This window comes from Pseudonaja textilis, chromosome 1 (genome assembly GCF_049901715.1).
Source record: "Pseudonaja textilis isolate UNSWEBS1 chromosome 1, rPseTex1.2, whole genome shotgun sequence".
Taxonomy (NCBI): domain Eukaryota; kingdom Metazoa; phylum Chordata; class Lepidosauria; order Squamata; family Elapidae; genus Pseudonaja; species Pseudonaja textilis.
The window spans coordinates 218,494,446-218,511,090 of record NC_141990.1 but is presented as its reverse complement, the minus strand read 5'-3'; the positions used below and the strand labels follow the sequence as shown (position 1 = coordinate 218,511,090).

The 16,645-nt window shown below is 37.0% G+C and overlaps 1 protein-coding gene across 5 annotated transcripts; it reads right to left on the bottom strand.

Annotated features, from left to right (window-relative positions):
- Window positions 1-1,142: 1,142 nt before the first annotated feature.
- TMEM169 (transmembrane protein 169) lies at window positions 1,143-16,645 on the bottom strand. Of its 5 annotated transcripts, none has more exons than XM_087920510.1 (3): window positions 15,973-16,645; window positions 6,238-6,684; window positions 1,143-4,144 (listed from the first exon to the last, which is right to left on the bottom strand). In XM_087920510.1, exons 2-3 carry the CDS (start codon window positions 6,539-6,541, stop codon window positions 3,522-3,524), a joined length of 927 nt encoding a protein of 308 aa, XP_087776636.1. In that variant the 5' UTR covers window positions 6,542-6,684; window positions 15,973-16,645; the 3' UTR covers window positions 1,143-3,521. The 5 variants fall into 5 exon arrangements, with proteins under 5 accessions (XP_087776636.1, XP_087776638.1, XP_087776634.1 ...); XM_087920512.1 differs by having other exon boundaries at window positions 6,292-6,684; window positions 15,973-16,643; XM_087920508.1 differs by lacking the exon at window positions 15,973-16,645 and adding an exon at window positions 11,718-12,452.

Sequence of the window (16,645 nt, the reverse complement as noted above, 5' to 3'; positions counted from 1 at the left end):
CCTTTGTTTCCCAGGTTAAATTATTCTTAAAAAACCAACAGTTTCCAATCATATATTAATTTTACCTTACGTGCCATAACATAATTTCAAATGTGGTCAAAAATTATTCCCAAAGCAGCATGTGCTACCTCAAATTCATAATTTATTGCAAATCAGCACAAAAAAAATCCAATTAAACATATGGTTTAATTAATTAAACATGGTTTAATTAAACATGGTTTAATTAAACATGGTTTAATTAATTAGTTAAATTTCTTGGGAGTAACACAGTCCTCTGGAAATCAATTGGGAATCATCCTTCCTGAAACTTTATTTTATTTATATTTCATATTTCTTAACTGCTCAACTCCCTTAGATTCATTTTATAATTTATTTTCCCAAGAGTTAATTCTTTTTTTGAAGGTGAAGAGAGGGTCTCCCCCTCTCCTGAATACACTTCCAAACTAAGAAGAATGAGGAAGATAAAAGTTGGCTAGTTAAAGTACCTTTTTATTTTAATAAATGACATTGTTCATATAAAAAAAAATTCACAGATTCTTCTGGTTCTGAAGGAGCCACAAAGCAGCTTCATTTCTGCCTGTACATCCTGATGTTACTTAACCTATTTTAATATCACTGAAGCCTTTGAAGATGAATGAAACTGGAATTAAATCCAAAGTTTTCAAAGACTTTTTTTTTTTAGTAGCAGACTACTTAAAGAAATGGGGGGGTAGTAAAGTAAATCTTCAGAAGTATATCTGAAGAAAATGTAGCAGAAAGAAGTTACAGAAAGACAGCTTAAATCCATCTAAAGCAGTTTAATATAAGTGAAATTAGGGATGGTACACTTTGGGGCCATTGTTCAAGAACAAGGAGACCTGCTTCCCCAAAGCAAAATTATGAAATGCATCATTAAATCACCCACTACAAATATTCAGCTATTAAGCCTCTTGGGACATTCCAGCAAAATAACAAATGGGTGATATAGTACAGATGTAACATTTAAAATAGCTGTCAGCAAAATAGTTCAGCCAACTTAATTGAAAGATATAAGATGTAAATGATGGTAATGAATATCAATGGATAATACAACAATATGGCCCCATCCACGTTTGCAGCAAGATTTTTATTTTTTTGCTGTAAAAAATTATTAGCATATCATGTTTATTTTCAAAAGTTTATTCATTACCATTGTCTTTTAAGCATTTATTTTATTTTTTTAAATACCAAGCTATTTCAATCATGGAAAGAATGGGGTAGTAATATCACAGGCTTTATCTAGTCAGTGCTATGAACAGATACAAGTTTGTTACTGTTTAACAACTTGCCAAAAATTGTTCCTGAGAAAATAATTTGCCTGGACAGAATGTAGCAAAATGATTTAAAAAAAAAAAGTTTCTCCATAATGTTACATCAGTATACACCGGAAGTGTGAGCAGAGGAAGGAAAGAACATTGTGCTTCTTCATTTATAGCATGGCTTTTAATAGGCAGTAAGATTTGTAATAGTAGGCAACCACAGATTTGTTATGAAAAAAAGACTGTACGGTTTAGAGAGACATAAAAGACATTAATACAATAGCACCACCAATTGGGCAAAGATTCTTTACTTCACAGAAGACAACAGATCTGTTCTGAAGTAAGATGGCTATTAATGCATATACTAGAAGAAAATGTATAATACAGGTAAATTCTGCATCATAGGTAGCTCCACATTCTATGTTATTTGCCCCACAGAAATGGCTAGATTGGATAGGTTGTGTAATTTTTGACATCAGTTCCACAGCTTATGTAATTGAGGCGGTCAACAAGTCATGTACTCATGATGTATCCCATGGCTGCTAATTGTCTGGTAGATACATTTAGGTTTTGAAGAGGTAGGCTCTCTCACAAAATGTTGGCTGAGAAAATGGCTTGTCCATACACAAACATCATTGGGGATAAAATCAGTTACAAAACACCAATTTACCAAAATTCCACCTACTACTTTTTGTAACTCTCCCTGTTCAGGCCGTTCTCTATTATATTTTATTTGCTTATTTTATAAGTTTTATTTGCTTGTTTTGGGTAGGTAGGTGGAACTTCCACAGTAAGCAGTGGAAGTTAGTTGCCCGTTGTTTTTTGAAAATAAGCATGTGGCCCTCATCTTTAGAAACAAAGGGGACATAGCTCGCTGATACTTTATTGTGTAGCCAGCTTCTTCTTAAGCAATTTATTTTTATAAAATCATGTGGGCAAAATGTTTGGCAAGCATGATTTCCAATGAGAAGAAAACTTGATGAGTATCTGAAGTCTACATTGAAGGTGTCTTTTGTTGGTGATTCCAGTTCTAGACATCATGTCATCTTAAGTACACTGCATTGCTTTCCTCTAGATGTTTTATTTGATTTAATTATTGCTTTCATTAATTAATTTAAATTTACCTTGGTTTTCTGCTCACATATTAAATCAAGTGTGACCACTGATACCTCATAACCAACAGTATATTGCTTTAAAATTCAGTTGGCAATTGAAATTGGAAGGGGCTGGATAAAATGGGAAGCAGATTCCACATATCCTTGAATATGTTAGGCTCATGGCTTCTTTCATGAAAATCATATCTGTGGTTCTAATTTCTAAGTCAGGCTGTAGATTCTTGCACCTAACAGGAATCACTCTCAGTTAGATACATTTCAGCTATCAGCATTTGTCAGCTATTGTTTGAAAGACGGACCAGAATGTCCACAGTGAAAGATTTGTGAAAAATCAGCAAACTTTGGAATCTGTTTTATCTTTGTACTATTCTCCCACAGAAGCAATCACAATAACTTCTGGGCTGCAAAAAAATTCAGAAAAACACTAGATGGCAGCAAAGAAATATATTTTTCTGTAACCTTTTACAGTACTACTATCCAATGGTTATCCAAATGTCTGCAGCCCAGCTCTATTATTCTGCTTAATACTGTCCAACTAAAACTGATCAGACTAGCTAAATTCATAAGCTAATTAACCATATTCATCCTAACACAGAACAGGATATTTTTCTCCAGCATACTGATATTTCATGATCCCTTGGTTCATACAGAGTGCTGATTCTAGTAGAAAATGGGTGGAACCATTTTCCTCTAGACAGGAGCCTAGAATTAAATATGTGATTTCATAAAAATCCATGCACCCAGGAAACAAGCTGATCAGAGAAAAGGTTTCAACCCTGCCTTCTCAATCACTCTTAATTTTTAAATGTGCAGAGATTTTCTAGGCATCGAACATGCATCTCTTCCTTGCAGCCTGAGGCTGTATCAAAGCACATCATGTTAAATATTAGCAAGGCATAGAAAATGCAGCTGGGCTAGAATCTTTCAACAGGACATGCCTGCTTTCTAAAAAAAAGAAAGATCATTTCCCACAGAAATTGAAACAAATATTTCATGTTGAAATATTCATATTTCATGCAGAAATGACCAATGTGTGGTCTTATTTCTAAACACTCCAGTTGGGATCAGAGTTTTTGTGTATGCTTCAAACAATCAGTTTATGTATATTCATAATATCCTAAGCAAAGACTCAGACAGACGAAACCTCTTCACCCTGTGTTGAACCTTTGGCTGACAGACTCCCTGAGACATTATCTGAATCTAGCAACTCCACAATGCTATATGGAGAACAATCTTCCAGGCCCACTTTGCTGCAAAGCCAGCCACAAAATCCTTTCTCCATATCCCTCACCGCATGCCACCAATCTCCAAAGGCCCAGGAGACTTGAGTTATTGCTGTGTAAACGCCCAGAGAGAAAGAAACCACCATGATAAAGATAGGATAGAAGATAATTAGAAATGGGCAGAAAGTGATCTTGTGCCAAAAGGTCCTCTCTTCATTGTACACCAAGAAGACATTGTACCAAGTAATGGTCCCATAGTAAAAGGAAACAATAAAGGACATAATGAAGATAATAGGCAGGCAGGCAAGGCTCCAGAGAAGAATGTGGGGGCCTTTATCCATCCCGACTTCACAAGCCTTCTTCCTTTCAGGCATTTCGGTTTTTGGAAGCTCCTTTGACCGAGCCAGTTCTTGTAGCTCTTTGTCGGTGAGTGTGACATGGATGTCTACCATCTGTCCTTTCTTCTTTCCTCTTGTGATGGTTCCAGTTAAAGTAACATACCTGCTATCTAAAGGCATAGCCCATGAACCTGGGAATACAGAAGAGCTAAATCAGTACAAGACAAAAAGCAAAGCTGAGATTAACTGTTTTGATAGAAATTCTGCTGCATTTGAGGCAGATTTCTCTAACCTGGCATTCTCTGGGTTATGGGTTTTTGTTTTTGTTTTGGCCTAACATGATATGTGAACCTATCTGTCAATGCCTCCGTAATCCTTGTGAAGCAAGCCACTCTGGGAATGGATTTAAACAATCCTTCCTTGGAGTAAATTTGGACTTACTTCAATGATTACAATCACATCCATACCTAGAAACCTTATCCAGGGACAGGTATCAAGCTACTAACCAATACCATGTTACTATACTAGATTGTTATGATAATCATGATATGATAGAGCTGTTGTTCATTACAATTGGAGATCACCAGGCTAGGGAAAGTTGGCTTAAGAAACGGTAAAAGAAATGAACAAATTGGGAGGAAGCGGAGGAGAAATCAATCCAAATAGTGAAGGAAGACAACTGATTAGCAGAAAAATATTTGGTTTAAAATAATATATTTATCTTAATTTAGTCCCTCAATAGTTATTTTTTTCATATGTCCTTTAAAAATAGAAAGAACTTTCTACATTTTAATTAGGAGACTGTGTAAGAAAATTAACATAAGCTTCAGATATAGAAACTTTCAATCCAAGGCACTGATAAACATACAAAACTACATTGAAAAAAATCAGATCAAATACAGTACAGAACATAACTGAATGGCACAAAAAAAGCCAGAATACATTGTAACATGGTTTGGGAGTTCAACCTGTTTGTTGAAGTATTGTGCTTCTCATTCTAAGGCTGAAAATAAAGAGAATCTAAAATATCAAGTTGCAAAGTTCTTGGCTTACGTTTCCCTCTTGTTGCTCCCAATTGGATCCTAATATTTACCCCTGTGTATCCTTTTCAGACAGTAAGTATGGAGAGTTAGAAAGTTGACTTTGAAATAGATGTGCATGATCCATTACTAGAGCAATGACGAATGAAAAATATTTTACATTCACAACAGATATATATTTGGAAGCATCTTAACAGACATTTCCCCAAATCACTGAACTATAAACACAATGTAATCAGACTTGCAAGATTCTGTAATTCTAGCCAATCTCAATAATAATAGCTTTAACCTTCCTGTGGAGTTGTTTACTTGGTCTCATCTACCTATTGAAGTAGGCAGAGAACAAAAAAAAAATCCCTTTGGGCAGATAATGCAAACACTATAACAAAGTAATATCATCAAGTGATATTGAGGCCACTTTACAGAAATGGAAAGGAGTATTTTTCAATAGCTTCTGAATGGAAAATATAGAAGCGAAACAATGTGTCATGCTCTTCTCTATTTTTTTTACGAAACAGAAAGCTCTGGAAATCAAAGATCTATGGATGGGTTTGTATAACTTGGGTCTGTAACTTGTTTGGGCTAAGCATGATGTGTAGTGGCTTGCAAATCATGGATGATGGCTTAGCAATGTACAAATTTAGGGACCGCATATTGTTCAAGCATTGACTACAAAATAACCATGGTTTAACACAATACATGTAGACTGTGCTACTACTAAGTCAGCACCTGAAAACTGAGCAAAAAGGTGTCATTTCCTTCCCTGACACATCCATTGGAACAAATAAATTATGCACAACATATCTTAAACCCCTTATTTCAGGGGTGGGCAAACTACGGCCCGCGGGCCACATCCGGCCCGCTGGTCTGTCCAATCCGGCCCGCCTGTGAAAAAAAATCGCTGGGCGTGGTGTATTGCCCTGCGCTGCGTGGCCCCCAAAGCTGCAAAATAGTGCGGAGTGCTCTCGGGGTAGGAAAGAAAAGAAGAACTTTGCAAAGGCCTCAGCTGGGAGTTCGAAATCACCTTCGAGTGTGACCTCTCCGAAGGTGAGTCCCCACCGATCCCCCTTTTTTTTCCGGGGCTTCCAAGGTTCCGCCTGGCGGGTGGGCAGGTGCTTGGAGGAGGAGGCTTTTTTTAATGGCCTTTTATAAAATTGGTTTGGCCCTCGAACGCAGATCTGATTTTCCATGTGGCCCCCGACAGAAATTAATTGCCCACCCCTGCCTTATTTCAAGGAATTTACCATCTCCTAGAGTGTGTCCCAAAAATGTGGAGCCTTCCTTGGAACTTTTCTCACCCCCATCCTCCTCTGCTTGTTCTTCTTCCACCTTGTTTTCCGTCCCTGACCTATAAACGATGATTGATTCTGGCCTGGACTCTTTCTTCCTCTTTTTCCCTTTTTCAGTGCTTGCTTCTCCCTCGAAGGTCACAGCCGTAGCCACAGCTCTATGTAAGGAGTTGCAAGGAGAGCTCTGCCCCTTGTTTTTGCTTTCCCCAGAAATTTGGGCATCTGGCCCAAAGTTACTCTGAACTCTTTCACTGGGCATCTTGTTGACTTTTTCTGCTATCTTCTAAACTGTTTTCTCTTCCCTTATGAGCCAAAAATAATCATTGGAAAAGGGACGTGTTCAGTTCAGCAGTACAAACAAATATCTTTCGAGCCTTGAATGAATTCTGTCTGCTCTGTATCCTAAAAGTGAGAGGAAAAGAGAGAAAATGCTCAGGAAACGTGACCAAATTAAGAATATAAAATGAGCAGTGTTGAGATGAATTTAAATCAGCATCCAAAGTTAACACTCTTGCTGGAGTCACACTTATCACATGAACCCATCTGGCTTTGCATGTTGCATTAAGCCAGTTACTGTGACTTTAGAACCACTTCTGAAGTGTCCATCCAATATGTATGTTGATTTGTACAATATTTGTAAATAGCCTCTGGCTGGGGCCATTTCAGAAGATTGTGAGAGGGAAAGGAGATTTTATTTCTAAGGAGTCCAGAGAATTTCTTTCCTTCCCTCCAAAACCTCAGGTGAATTTAGGTAAGAATGGAACAGATGAACATGGTATTAATAGTATCTGGATAAGAGATTCTCAGGCTATTAAGAGGCCAGAATGGAAATCTTAAAAATAAAATAAAATCAGAAGTCAATAAATAGCAAGCCACTTCACTAATGCTCCTAAGAAAACTGATTTCCCCAGTGCAATTCTCAGAAATCAAATTCATCTTGAGGGCATTTTAATCTTCTTATTGGAAAAGTATGTTGCAACCCTTCTAAAACTTTTTGTTTGGTAGCTGATAAGAAAAACACATTGTTGCCCTGCATACATGAACTTACATTTACATCGGACTATTCAAAGCAACTGTTCTGGTTATCTGAATAGAGTTTACCAAAATTAGATCTGGAGTTCATTTTCCTGAAAATCTATTTCACTTCACTACCAAGAAATGTATAGATTTCATTTGTTCTAGAAAAGGCTGAGTTGGGCTGAGCCAGGTTAGCCCTTGGATGATAAAGCAGTAGGAAGTTGGCAGGGAACTGGGAAGCTGAAAATCATCTCACAAAACACTGACAAGTATCTTCCATATCTTGTAAATATATCTGCTGAATATAGATGTGTTCATGAATTCAACAAGAGGAAATGCTGAATCCAAGGATATTTTATTTTTAGCTTATTAAGCAATGTAACAAGTCAGATTAAAGACTTGTTTCAAAAGAACACTGCCAGCAGTAAAGAGAATAAAGAATAAATAAAAGAATAAGAGATGATCACCAGAGCAACTGAATGGTATGCTATTTTATTTATGGCTTAAAGGGTTATATGACCCAAGCTAATGTGGCTGGCTTAACAAATAATGACTTAGCTAATCAAAGCTCAGCATGATGCATTATCTCAACCAATTTCAAATTGACTACAGACACCAATTCTAAAGCAAGGCAAGTTTATAAACATGACCAAGTTTGCTGGAGCAGTTTATTGAATCACCCATCTCGTGATTTCTAAGCAGTCTGAGCTTTATCTTGCAAGTTGAAATGTCAACGGCCATGCAATGTTCTAGGCCCCAAACCAAATAAACCATATTATGCTTTGTGTAATATGTAAAATTACTAGATGGGAAAACAACATTTTGAGAGGTGTTGCTTATATCACTGTGCAAAAGTGATATTGAAGAAGGAATGTAAAACAAAAGGAAAATGTTCACTCAAGTGATATAAAGGGCAAAAGAAAAGGTAAGCACCCTATTAAAAAGACTTGTCCCAATCCCTTCCTTTGATAAAAAGACCCATTTTGCACTTTCAGAATATAATAATTTGTTTCCAGTTATGTAAATCAATAATTTCTCTGACACTAATATTAGTCAAATTTATCCTTCAGAAATTCATTTTGCCCTTTCTATATTTTCATGGCTTTTTTTTCCTGATACTTATTCTGGGTTTTATTTCTTTAGCCTTTGAGAATTTCCTTGTAGAAACATATATATACAGTACTGAATACTGTAAACTGTTTTTTGCGTGTTCCCTATATATCTATTTGAATATCTATAAACTTTTTATGGCAGTACATTTAATCTGAACTGATTAATTTTGTTCATTTGCCTTCTTGAAACATCTCTATCATTGATTTTTATTTATTTATTTTAAACCACATTCACTTGAGTTCAATATTTGCAGTAAAAGGGGAAACCACTCTGATAATCTATTATGAATAGGAAAAAATGGACTAATCTGGTTTGTTTGAGTTTATAAGAGACTGATTAAAATGAAGGAGATTTCAGTTACTCAGTAGTTTAGAATACTTGATTTTTATTCTAACCATTCTTAAAATTGAGTTCAATAACACGGAGGTAATTTATATGCAGAATAAAAATAATACATAAAACTGTTTTCATATACCAGGAAGCACATAAAAAATGCCAGTAAAATATGTGGACATGTCTATTCATTTTATGCCTTTGTTTTAAATTGTCTGTCTGTATTTAAGAAATAAATTAAAGTGATAATGCTTCTAATGAATTAGACAGGCTTGTCTGTTTGAGGATATTAATCAAGATCTGGCTTTCCAATTTCTGCTCCAATGAATCTTACACACAAAAGCTAGGTTCTCACATTGCTAATTAAGCCAACCTGAGATCCTAAGGCAAATGTGTTTCGCAAATCCATCCTTGGATTGTAAATAATGGACAAAAAATAAAAGCATGGCTTCCCACCATTTGAAAACTCTGACAAGACCTAAAATCAGTTTTATAAAGTTCTTGGGGGAGTGGGGGGGAAGGGGTGCTGGTGGAGAGAACCATTTCTCAAAAAGGAGGGAAAAAATGTGGCTATCCTTGCATGGGCATCACAATTCTGCATTATCACCCTCCTTTCCTTCAAATGCTATTGTTACATCCTCCAGCCACCTCTGCCTTAGTGAGTTGCACAAACCTAGACTGTGTAAATGCTCATGTGGCCATTTTAAAATCACTACATAGGAACACCTCCTTTTCTGTACATTTCTGTATAAATCTGTCTCTGAGAATATAAAAGGATTAGGGTTTCAAAGAAAGGGATGTGAACGAAGAGATGTTCTGTAACTGCTGTAGAGACAGCAGCAGCAGCATCCCAGTTCACAGGGAAGAGACAGTAATCTCTCTTTTGCAAAAACCCCAGGGAGTGTTTGCTGTGAAAGCAGGGAATTTTTAGAAATAGGGAATTGACTGTTACTATGCAGAATTCTTCCAGCGGGCTTTGTTGAAGTTCTTGCTATTTCTTTAGATAACTTTCTACTTGCACAGCACAATCTGCATACATTCTTTATAAGAACCTTGGTAAATTAGAAGTGTGTCAATATACTAAATGCAATGGACATGTTGTAATTGCCCAAAGAAACATCGAGACAATTTGCAATGTAAAAAGAAGCAGTTAAGTGATTTCACACGAGAACTTATGTTTAAACCAGTATCACCATTAATTTCAACAGAGGTTCAGCATTGGCAGAAAACCTTAGAAATAGTAATATTTATTTTTACATGAATTTGCAGGTGTCAAACATCTGTTTCCCCAATTCAGCTATTACCAATGAAAACTCAAGTTGTCTTCCCAATCTGATGTCACCCAGATGTGATGGGATTCAGCTGCCACACGTTGGTAATGCTGAAAGGAGAAATCCTAATGCATCCAGAAAACCTCACATTGGAAAAGACTGGGTGAAACCACAAATGCCTCAAAGCACTTTTGGGCGATCTGAGTTTTAGTGTGTTAAGGATTTCAACATTGGGATGGCAGGAAAACCTTAGAACAGTACAAAGAAACAATTTAAAACAGATCCAACAATGAGTTTCTAAACACAGCTAGCTTTTTGGAGTTAGTTGAATCAATGCTGAATTTATGCTTACAATATATTTATTTATATCACATATATATTATTTTTATAAATAACTTAAGATGGCGACCATACCTAATATCCCTTCCTCCTCTTATTTTCCCCACCAACAATAACCTTGTGAGGCAAATTGGTCTGAGAGACTGTGACAGGACCATGCTGGAAGGACAAGGATCAAGCTCCTTGTTTGTAGTTTGGTGCCTTAACCATTAGATCAAATTGGCTATTATTGACTATGAATAACCATAGATAAAAACTACATTAAAGTTTGGTTAGATGTATGATCCCTATTATTATGTGATATTGAGCAAAATAATACCTCTTAAGCACAATTTGTATCCACGAACCTTGTGAAGTCCAAAAAAACACAACTTCTTGGAACCCTATTATCAAGATACTAGTACAAAAAAATAAAAGTTGGTTCCTGGTAACTTCATGGACATGTAGCGAACTTGGTAAGAGTATAAAACTGATCTGCTGTTGACTTCTTCTGGATTTTTTGTTTTAATTTCCCAGTCTAGCTTCTTGCTCTGGGATTTTTATTGAACTACTAATTAGGTCTGATATTGCTTAATCTTTTGAGCCAAGCTCACCTATTTATTTCCTTCTATTTAGAGTTTTGTACAAAAGACTAAAATGATAGTATCTCTAAGGTTTGCAAATTTTGATATAGCAAGTAAAATCACATACTTCCTGCAAAATGAACTATTATATATGAAACCTGTACAGTAGTACTTCAGAATTTTTTAATGTGCAACATATATCTAAGCATAGTTCCAAGCCCATTATTACAATATATGTCTATTGTAGATTAAAAGTGATAGACTGTTCATGCATCTTCTATCAATTCAAATTAATACTTTTCAATGGAGTTAGCTTAAAAATTAATGTTAAACTCTCCAGAACTAAATTATTTATATTATGCATGAATGTCCTGGACCAATGATGTGCAAGAAACATGTTAATTGAAAAATAAACATAAACCAGTGAATTAACAAATAGAAAAGCAATGCAAACTAGTGTAATTTATTGATACTATACTGCTGTGGAAAACAGTAGAAGAGCATTTAATGCAGGGCAACACCAGCAACTCTTTTTAATACTCTTAAGCTATAAAAAGTACCATTTATATAAACTGTGGGAATTTGCAGTTCACAGGAAAACTAGCATTCTTAAATGATAAAGGCCTAGTTTTTCTAGCCCAGATTAATGTTTCTTATGGGACTAATAAACTATGTCATATACTCCATTTGAGGCATGATGGACATACAAGAATAATAAAATAGGATTGATATGCATTATCACAGTGCATTATAACAGGGAAGATGTAAAAGATGTAAAATATTAATGTTTCTCAACTACCTTAAAATGAGTGGACTTCACCTCCCAGAATTCTTCAGCAGCATGGTTCAAATTCACACATCTTAAAATGACTAAGGTTGAGAAACACTGTATTAAAGTAGTGTGGAATAAGCAGATAAGACTAGATAAAGCATTAGGTGCAGATGGCATGTAAACATTAAATCCCGGTATCCTCAACTTTCCTTTATTAGTTAATATCAGGTGAAGGCTAGCTAGACCTTTTCTATCATTCTCCAAAAAAGGAATCTCTCAGCAAAACAAACCAGGAATTTCAAGAACCAAGTTCAGCAGTGTTGTCTTTGACCAGATTATCAGGGGAAGTAAAATCTTTCATCGTTACAGTTCAATCTCTTTGATAATTGGCAGATCGCACTTGAAAAGCATCATCCATATTTTTTGCATCTTCTCCTTGGTTAAGTGATAATAGATGGAGGATGGCTTTTATTCCATCCTCCAATTATTTAAGCCCAGATGCCTCTTCAGTATAATCACATTAATTCACAAGGACAGGCTTGTATACTTTTAATATACCTTATAACTCTTTCTGTCCTTTTCAACTCACTCCAAACACTCTCTTTGCTGCCATCTAGTGACCATGCAGATTTTTGTATCTAAGCTGATATGGTAGCTCTTTATATTCCAGTTGTGGAAATAAATAATAGATTACATTATAGCCATTAAATTGCATTTGCCTTCTTGTACCCATAGTTCAAGTTCTTGTATTTAGCTTTCATACTTCAATCTATACTGTATAGATAAAAAACCATATTTATTTTCTATTTTCTTTTAAATTTTATTGAATTGCATAGGGAAAAAAAGAAAAAATATAACAGAAATACGCATCTTTCAAGTACTAAGCAAAATTTGCTTTACACACATATCCACACCTTCTTATTCAATTATTCTGTTTTAAATTAGCATAATAATAGGAAAGAAATGACAATTTGAATTTATATAATTCAAACATTTTAATAAGTCTATATTTAGTAGTACTAATGGTCAATTAAAATCCACTTCAATAGAAGTCAAGAGACTCTATATCTATGCTGGTTTGCATCACAGACAAAGCAGTAGAATTACTTATTAGAAAGTAAGTGCCATTAAACTCCCTAACACAAGACTTGTATGAATCAGACTATGGTTAACTCAACAAGCTTCCATTCAGATGAAGCTCTGGCAAGGTGACTAAGAATTCAGACTACAATTTAGCTAGCAGACAATGTGTTTAAGTCTGTTCAGGGTGGCTGACTGCACTCTTTTAAAATATGTTTATTCAACAGAATAAGACTTTTTATTCAAAATAAACCTTAAGAGTATGAATGTGTCAGATAATTTATACATTGGGGGGGCATCATCAATACTGATTTATTACTGCCTTGAAAAATCTACACTGTTCAGTAAAACCTCAGAATTTTAGAGGATATATTGTTTGAAAATATAACAGAGGTTCCACTGTACTCCAGAGTCTGTAAGCTAGAGAGGATTAATTCACTAGACCAGGGTATCCAACTCACGTTGTCACGCTATCATCACGTGATATATTGTGACTTTTTTCCCCTTCGCTAAACCAGGGGTGGCTGTGGCCAGCACATGATACATCCAGCCTGCGGGCTACAAGTGCGCACTAGACCAAGCCAGTTATGATGATCAAAAGATTGCACTTAATGATTTTTAAAATGACCCATACTGTATAAAGTGTTATTATTTTTGTACACTGTATTTTTGTAATTACATTGTACATGAGCAGGAGCTACTGCACATCTGGATAATATTTAGCCTGAAGCAGACATGGTTGTCAGAATCAAGTATTTGTCCATATAACTATTCTATGTCTGGATTCATGCAACATCTAGCTACAAATAACCAACCACAGCCTAGCCTATCAAATTGTGAAAATTTATTTTTATTTTATTTATTTATTTATTGCTTTCACTATTTTTACACACAACTAAAGGCAACCAATACATGTACTCCTATTTTCCCCATAACAATTACCCCTGTGCAGTAGGCTGGGCTGAGAAAATGACTGGCCCAAAGTCACCCAGTTAGCTTTCATGCTGAGGCCTAGAACTCACTGTCTCCTGATTTCTAGGCCAGCACCTTAACCACTGCACCAAATTGGCTCCACTCTGGATTGATGCCACCTATGTGGTTAGTATATGGTACAATGTGTTATGAAAATCCAGACAAGTTGGCTAATTGAGTAAAGCACAATTCAGTTAATCATGGGTAAACATGACACAAATATAGTTCATATGTGCTGCCATGTGTGGTGGAGAGTTGGCATAACAGCTGATAATAGCTTGGGTGTATATATCATTGGCATGCTAAGCAGTCTATATGTGGGCTTTGGTTGCAAAAAATGTGATTTGCAAGGAGCAGGGAATCTAAGAATAGACAGCTGATTAGACTCATAACTAACCAGAAGCAAAGATTGCTGATCTCTTCCTTCTCCTAAACCTCACTGCTTTCCTTTCTGTCTATAACAGGGGTGTCAAACTCATGTCATTATGGCAACGTCACGTGATGTATTGCGACTTTCCCCCCTTCACTAAACAGGGTATGGGCGTGGGCAGTGCGTGACGCATCTGGTCCGCAGGCTGCAAGTTTGACAACGCTGGTTATGACTTTGCCTGATACAACCAAAAGGAAAGACAATTAGAGCTTCATTTCTCCCCTTGGAATCCTGATCACAATCGTTGGTTTTTCTTCAGAAATTTGTAAGCAAGATCATGAGCTAGGGGAAAACCTTTTGCTTTTGTCTTCCTCACTCTGTTCAAGACTGTAACGCTATAAAGGAGGAATGAAAGAGGAATGGCACTGGTATTGCAGGAATGAACACATAACTGTGGTTTTCATATTAGTAACGGATGGGGTCCTTCAGGCTGAAATAGTTAAGCAGTGAATGGGCTAGCTTCCATTCAAAGGGCATTTATATTATGATTAATTGGATTCTGAGTGAGTATTCCCATTCCTTCTGGCTTTTTGATTTATATTGCTTTGTATATCTCTTTGTATACATGAAATTTCAGTAGGTTTATTTCCAGATAAGGCAACATTGTGTGATTTAGCCTCTTGACAATGAGAAATGGCCAACAATTTCCTCTTCTACTATGCAAACAGGTCCTTCCCACTCTGGCCCAGGTAGTAGCTACCTATATATCTTGCTTTACACAAGAATGGTTCGTGGTAAGCAAGCACTGGTAAACATCATGAATCTTCAAAGCTAAAGGCTAATACTTATGAGAACATTAGAATTCATTTACTTTTCTTCATCCTAAAGTACAGCAAATAACTCCCAATTACGGTATTTATCAACAACTGAAAAAATCAAAAGACTTCCAGAAGAGCAGTTACAACTTAGTTGATGTCATTTACATTTCTCTTTCCCCTGTTCAAAATATTTAAATACATTTTCAAGATTCCCCATATAAAAGAGAAATAGTAACTATTAATTTTTGCTGTAGAGGAGGTTGGTGAATAAAGGCGAGGTGGGGAAGGAATTCTTTCCAATGCCATATGGTGTAGTTTTTAAAGAATTGGACTTGGATTGAAAAAAAATCTAGATTTTCAGCCCACTTCATGACTTTAGGCCTGGCACTCAAGGCAATTTCACAGGCTGTTGTGAGGAAACCAGACCACTATACTGTTTTGAGCTTATTAAGGTGGACATACAATTGTGGGAGAGAAAACATTATAGACCCCCAAACTTGTAAAAGGATATTCATCTGATTTCGGATATATCCGTGGAATCCCAACGTTTCCTTTTAAAAACTGCTGACAGACACATACACACTCAATGTTGCTTCAAAATAATTTCACCAGAATCGTATCTGAAAGGTCAGCCTGTCTAATCTGACTCCCTTTAAAAAAAAGAAAAGAAAGGAAGAATTGATTATGGTATCATTTCCAGACAGTAAAACCTTGCAATTCGAAAGGGCACCGCAGCAGTTTGGGTTAAAACGTCTGTGGAGGATACCAAATTAAAAAAGAGCGGGGAGGCATCTCTTAAAGCAAATAATCCAGCCCCACAGTTGCTCCGACTAGCTTTTTGTAAGCTTTGCGAACTGCAGGCAGGTGAGAGTCCAGGTTTTAGCCTGCTTTTAATAGGCTTACAAGAAAGGACTGCGAAGTCGCAGGGTCTGTTCATATTGGAAAAGACCCCATTCTCTTACATCAAACCCACGCTTACCTGTTCCCGCAAGGATTATTAGCAAGGCCTGCAAAACGCCGGTTAAAGTGCCCCACCGCCTACCTTGAGGTGGCATGTGGAGCGCCGAGGACAGAGGATGCTCTTGTCCCTCCGCCTCTTCGCGGGAAGGTAGCGACGTCCCTGTCCCCGAACCGCTCCTCCTTTCTCCTCCGAGAGGGGTCGAGGCAGTTCGGAAAGGCGAAGATCCTCTCTCTCTCCCCCCTTCGCATCTGAAACCGATCGGAGGGAAGAGATGCCGGATCGGTTCTTTTCAACAAGGACCGGGCGCTCCCCGCTTCGAGCGGCTCTTATGCCGCGAAAGGAACGGAGTTCGCATCACTTCGCCGGGAGACAATGCCGGGAGCGAAATAATAATAATAATAATAATTTTTAAAAAACAGGGGCGAAATAGATGGTCTAGCGCTCCATCGCCGCCCTCTCTTCCACTTCTTTTGATATTATTGGGGGGTGGGGGTGGTAGGGGGAGGAAATCTGGCTCACGGATCGCGAATTGTATAGAATAGAATGGACGGATTGGGATCTACACCTCGCCTGTCTCAAGTAGGGAGAGGAGGGACCCGGCGGAGACAGACCTTTTGTGCTTGCGAGGGGGAAAAAAAAGGGGGGAGAATGAGGATTGTGTTCTTGCGACCCCCACCTTTTTTTTACCCCTCCCTCTCATGCAACGAAAGGCACAATCCCGTTCGCGTGCCATAAGCTTGCTTTGAGCAAGAGA

Coding starts and splice junctions, on each gene's coding strand:
- TMEM169 (XM_087920510.1), bottom strand. CDS start 6,541: ATGCCCAGTGAAAGAGTTCAGAGTAACTTTGGGCCAGATGCCCAAATT. Junction 4,145..6,237: donor GGGACACACTCTAGGAGATG/GTAAATTCCTTG, acceptor CTGTATTCCCAG/GTTCATGGGCTATGCCTTTA.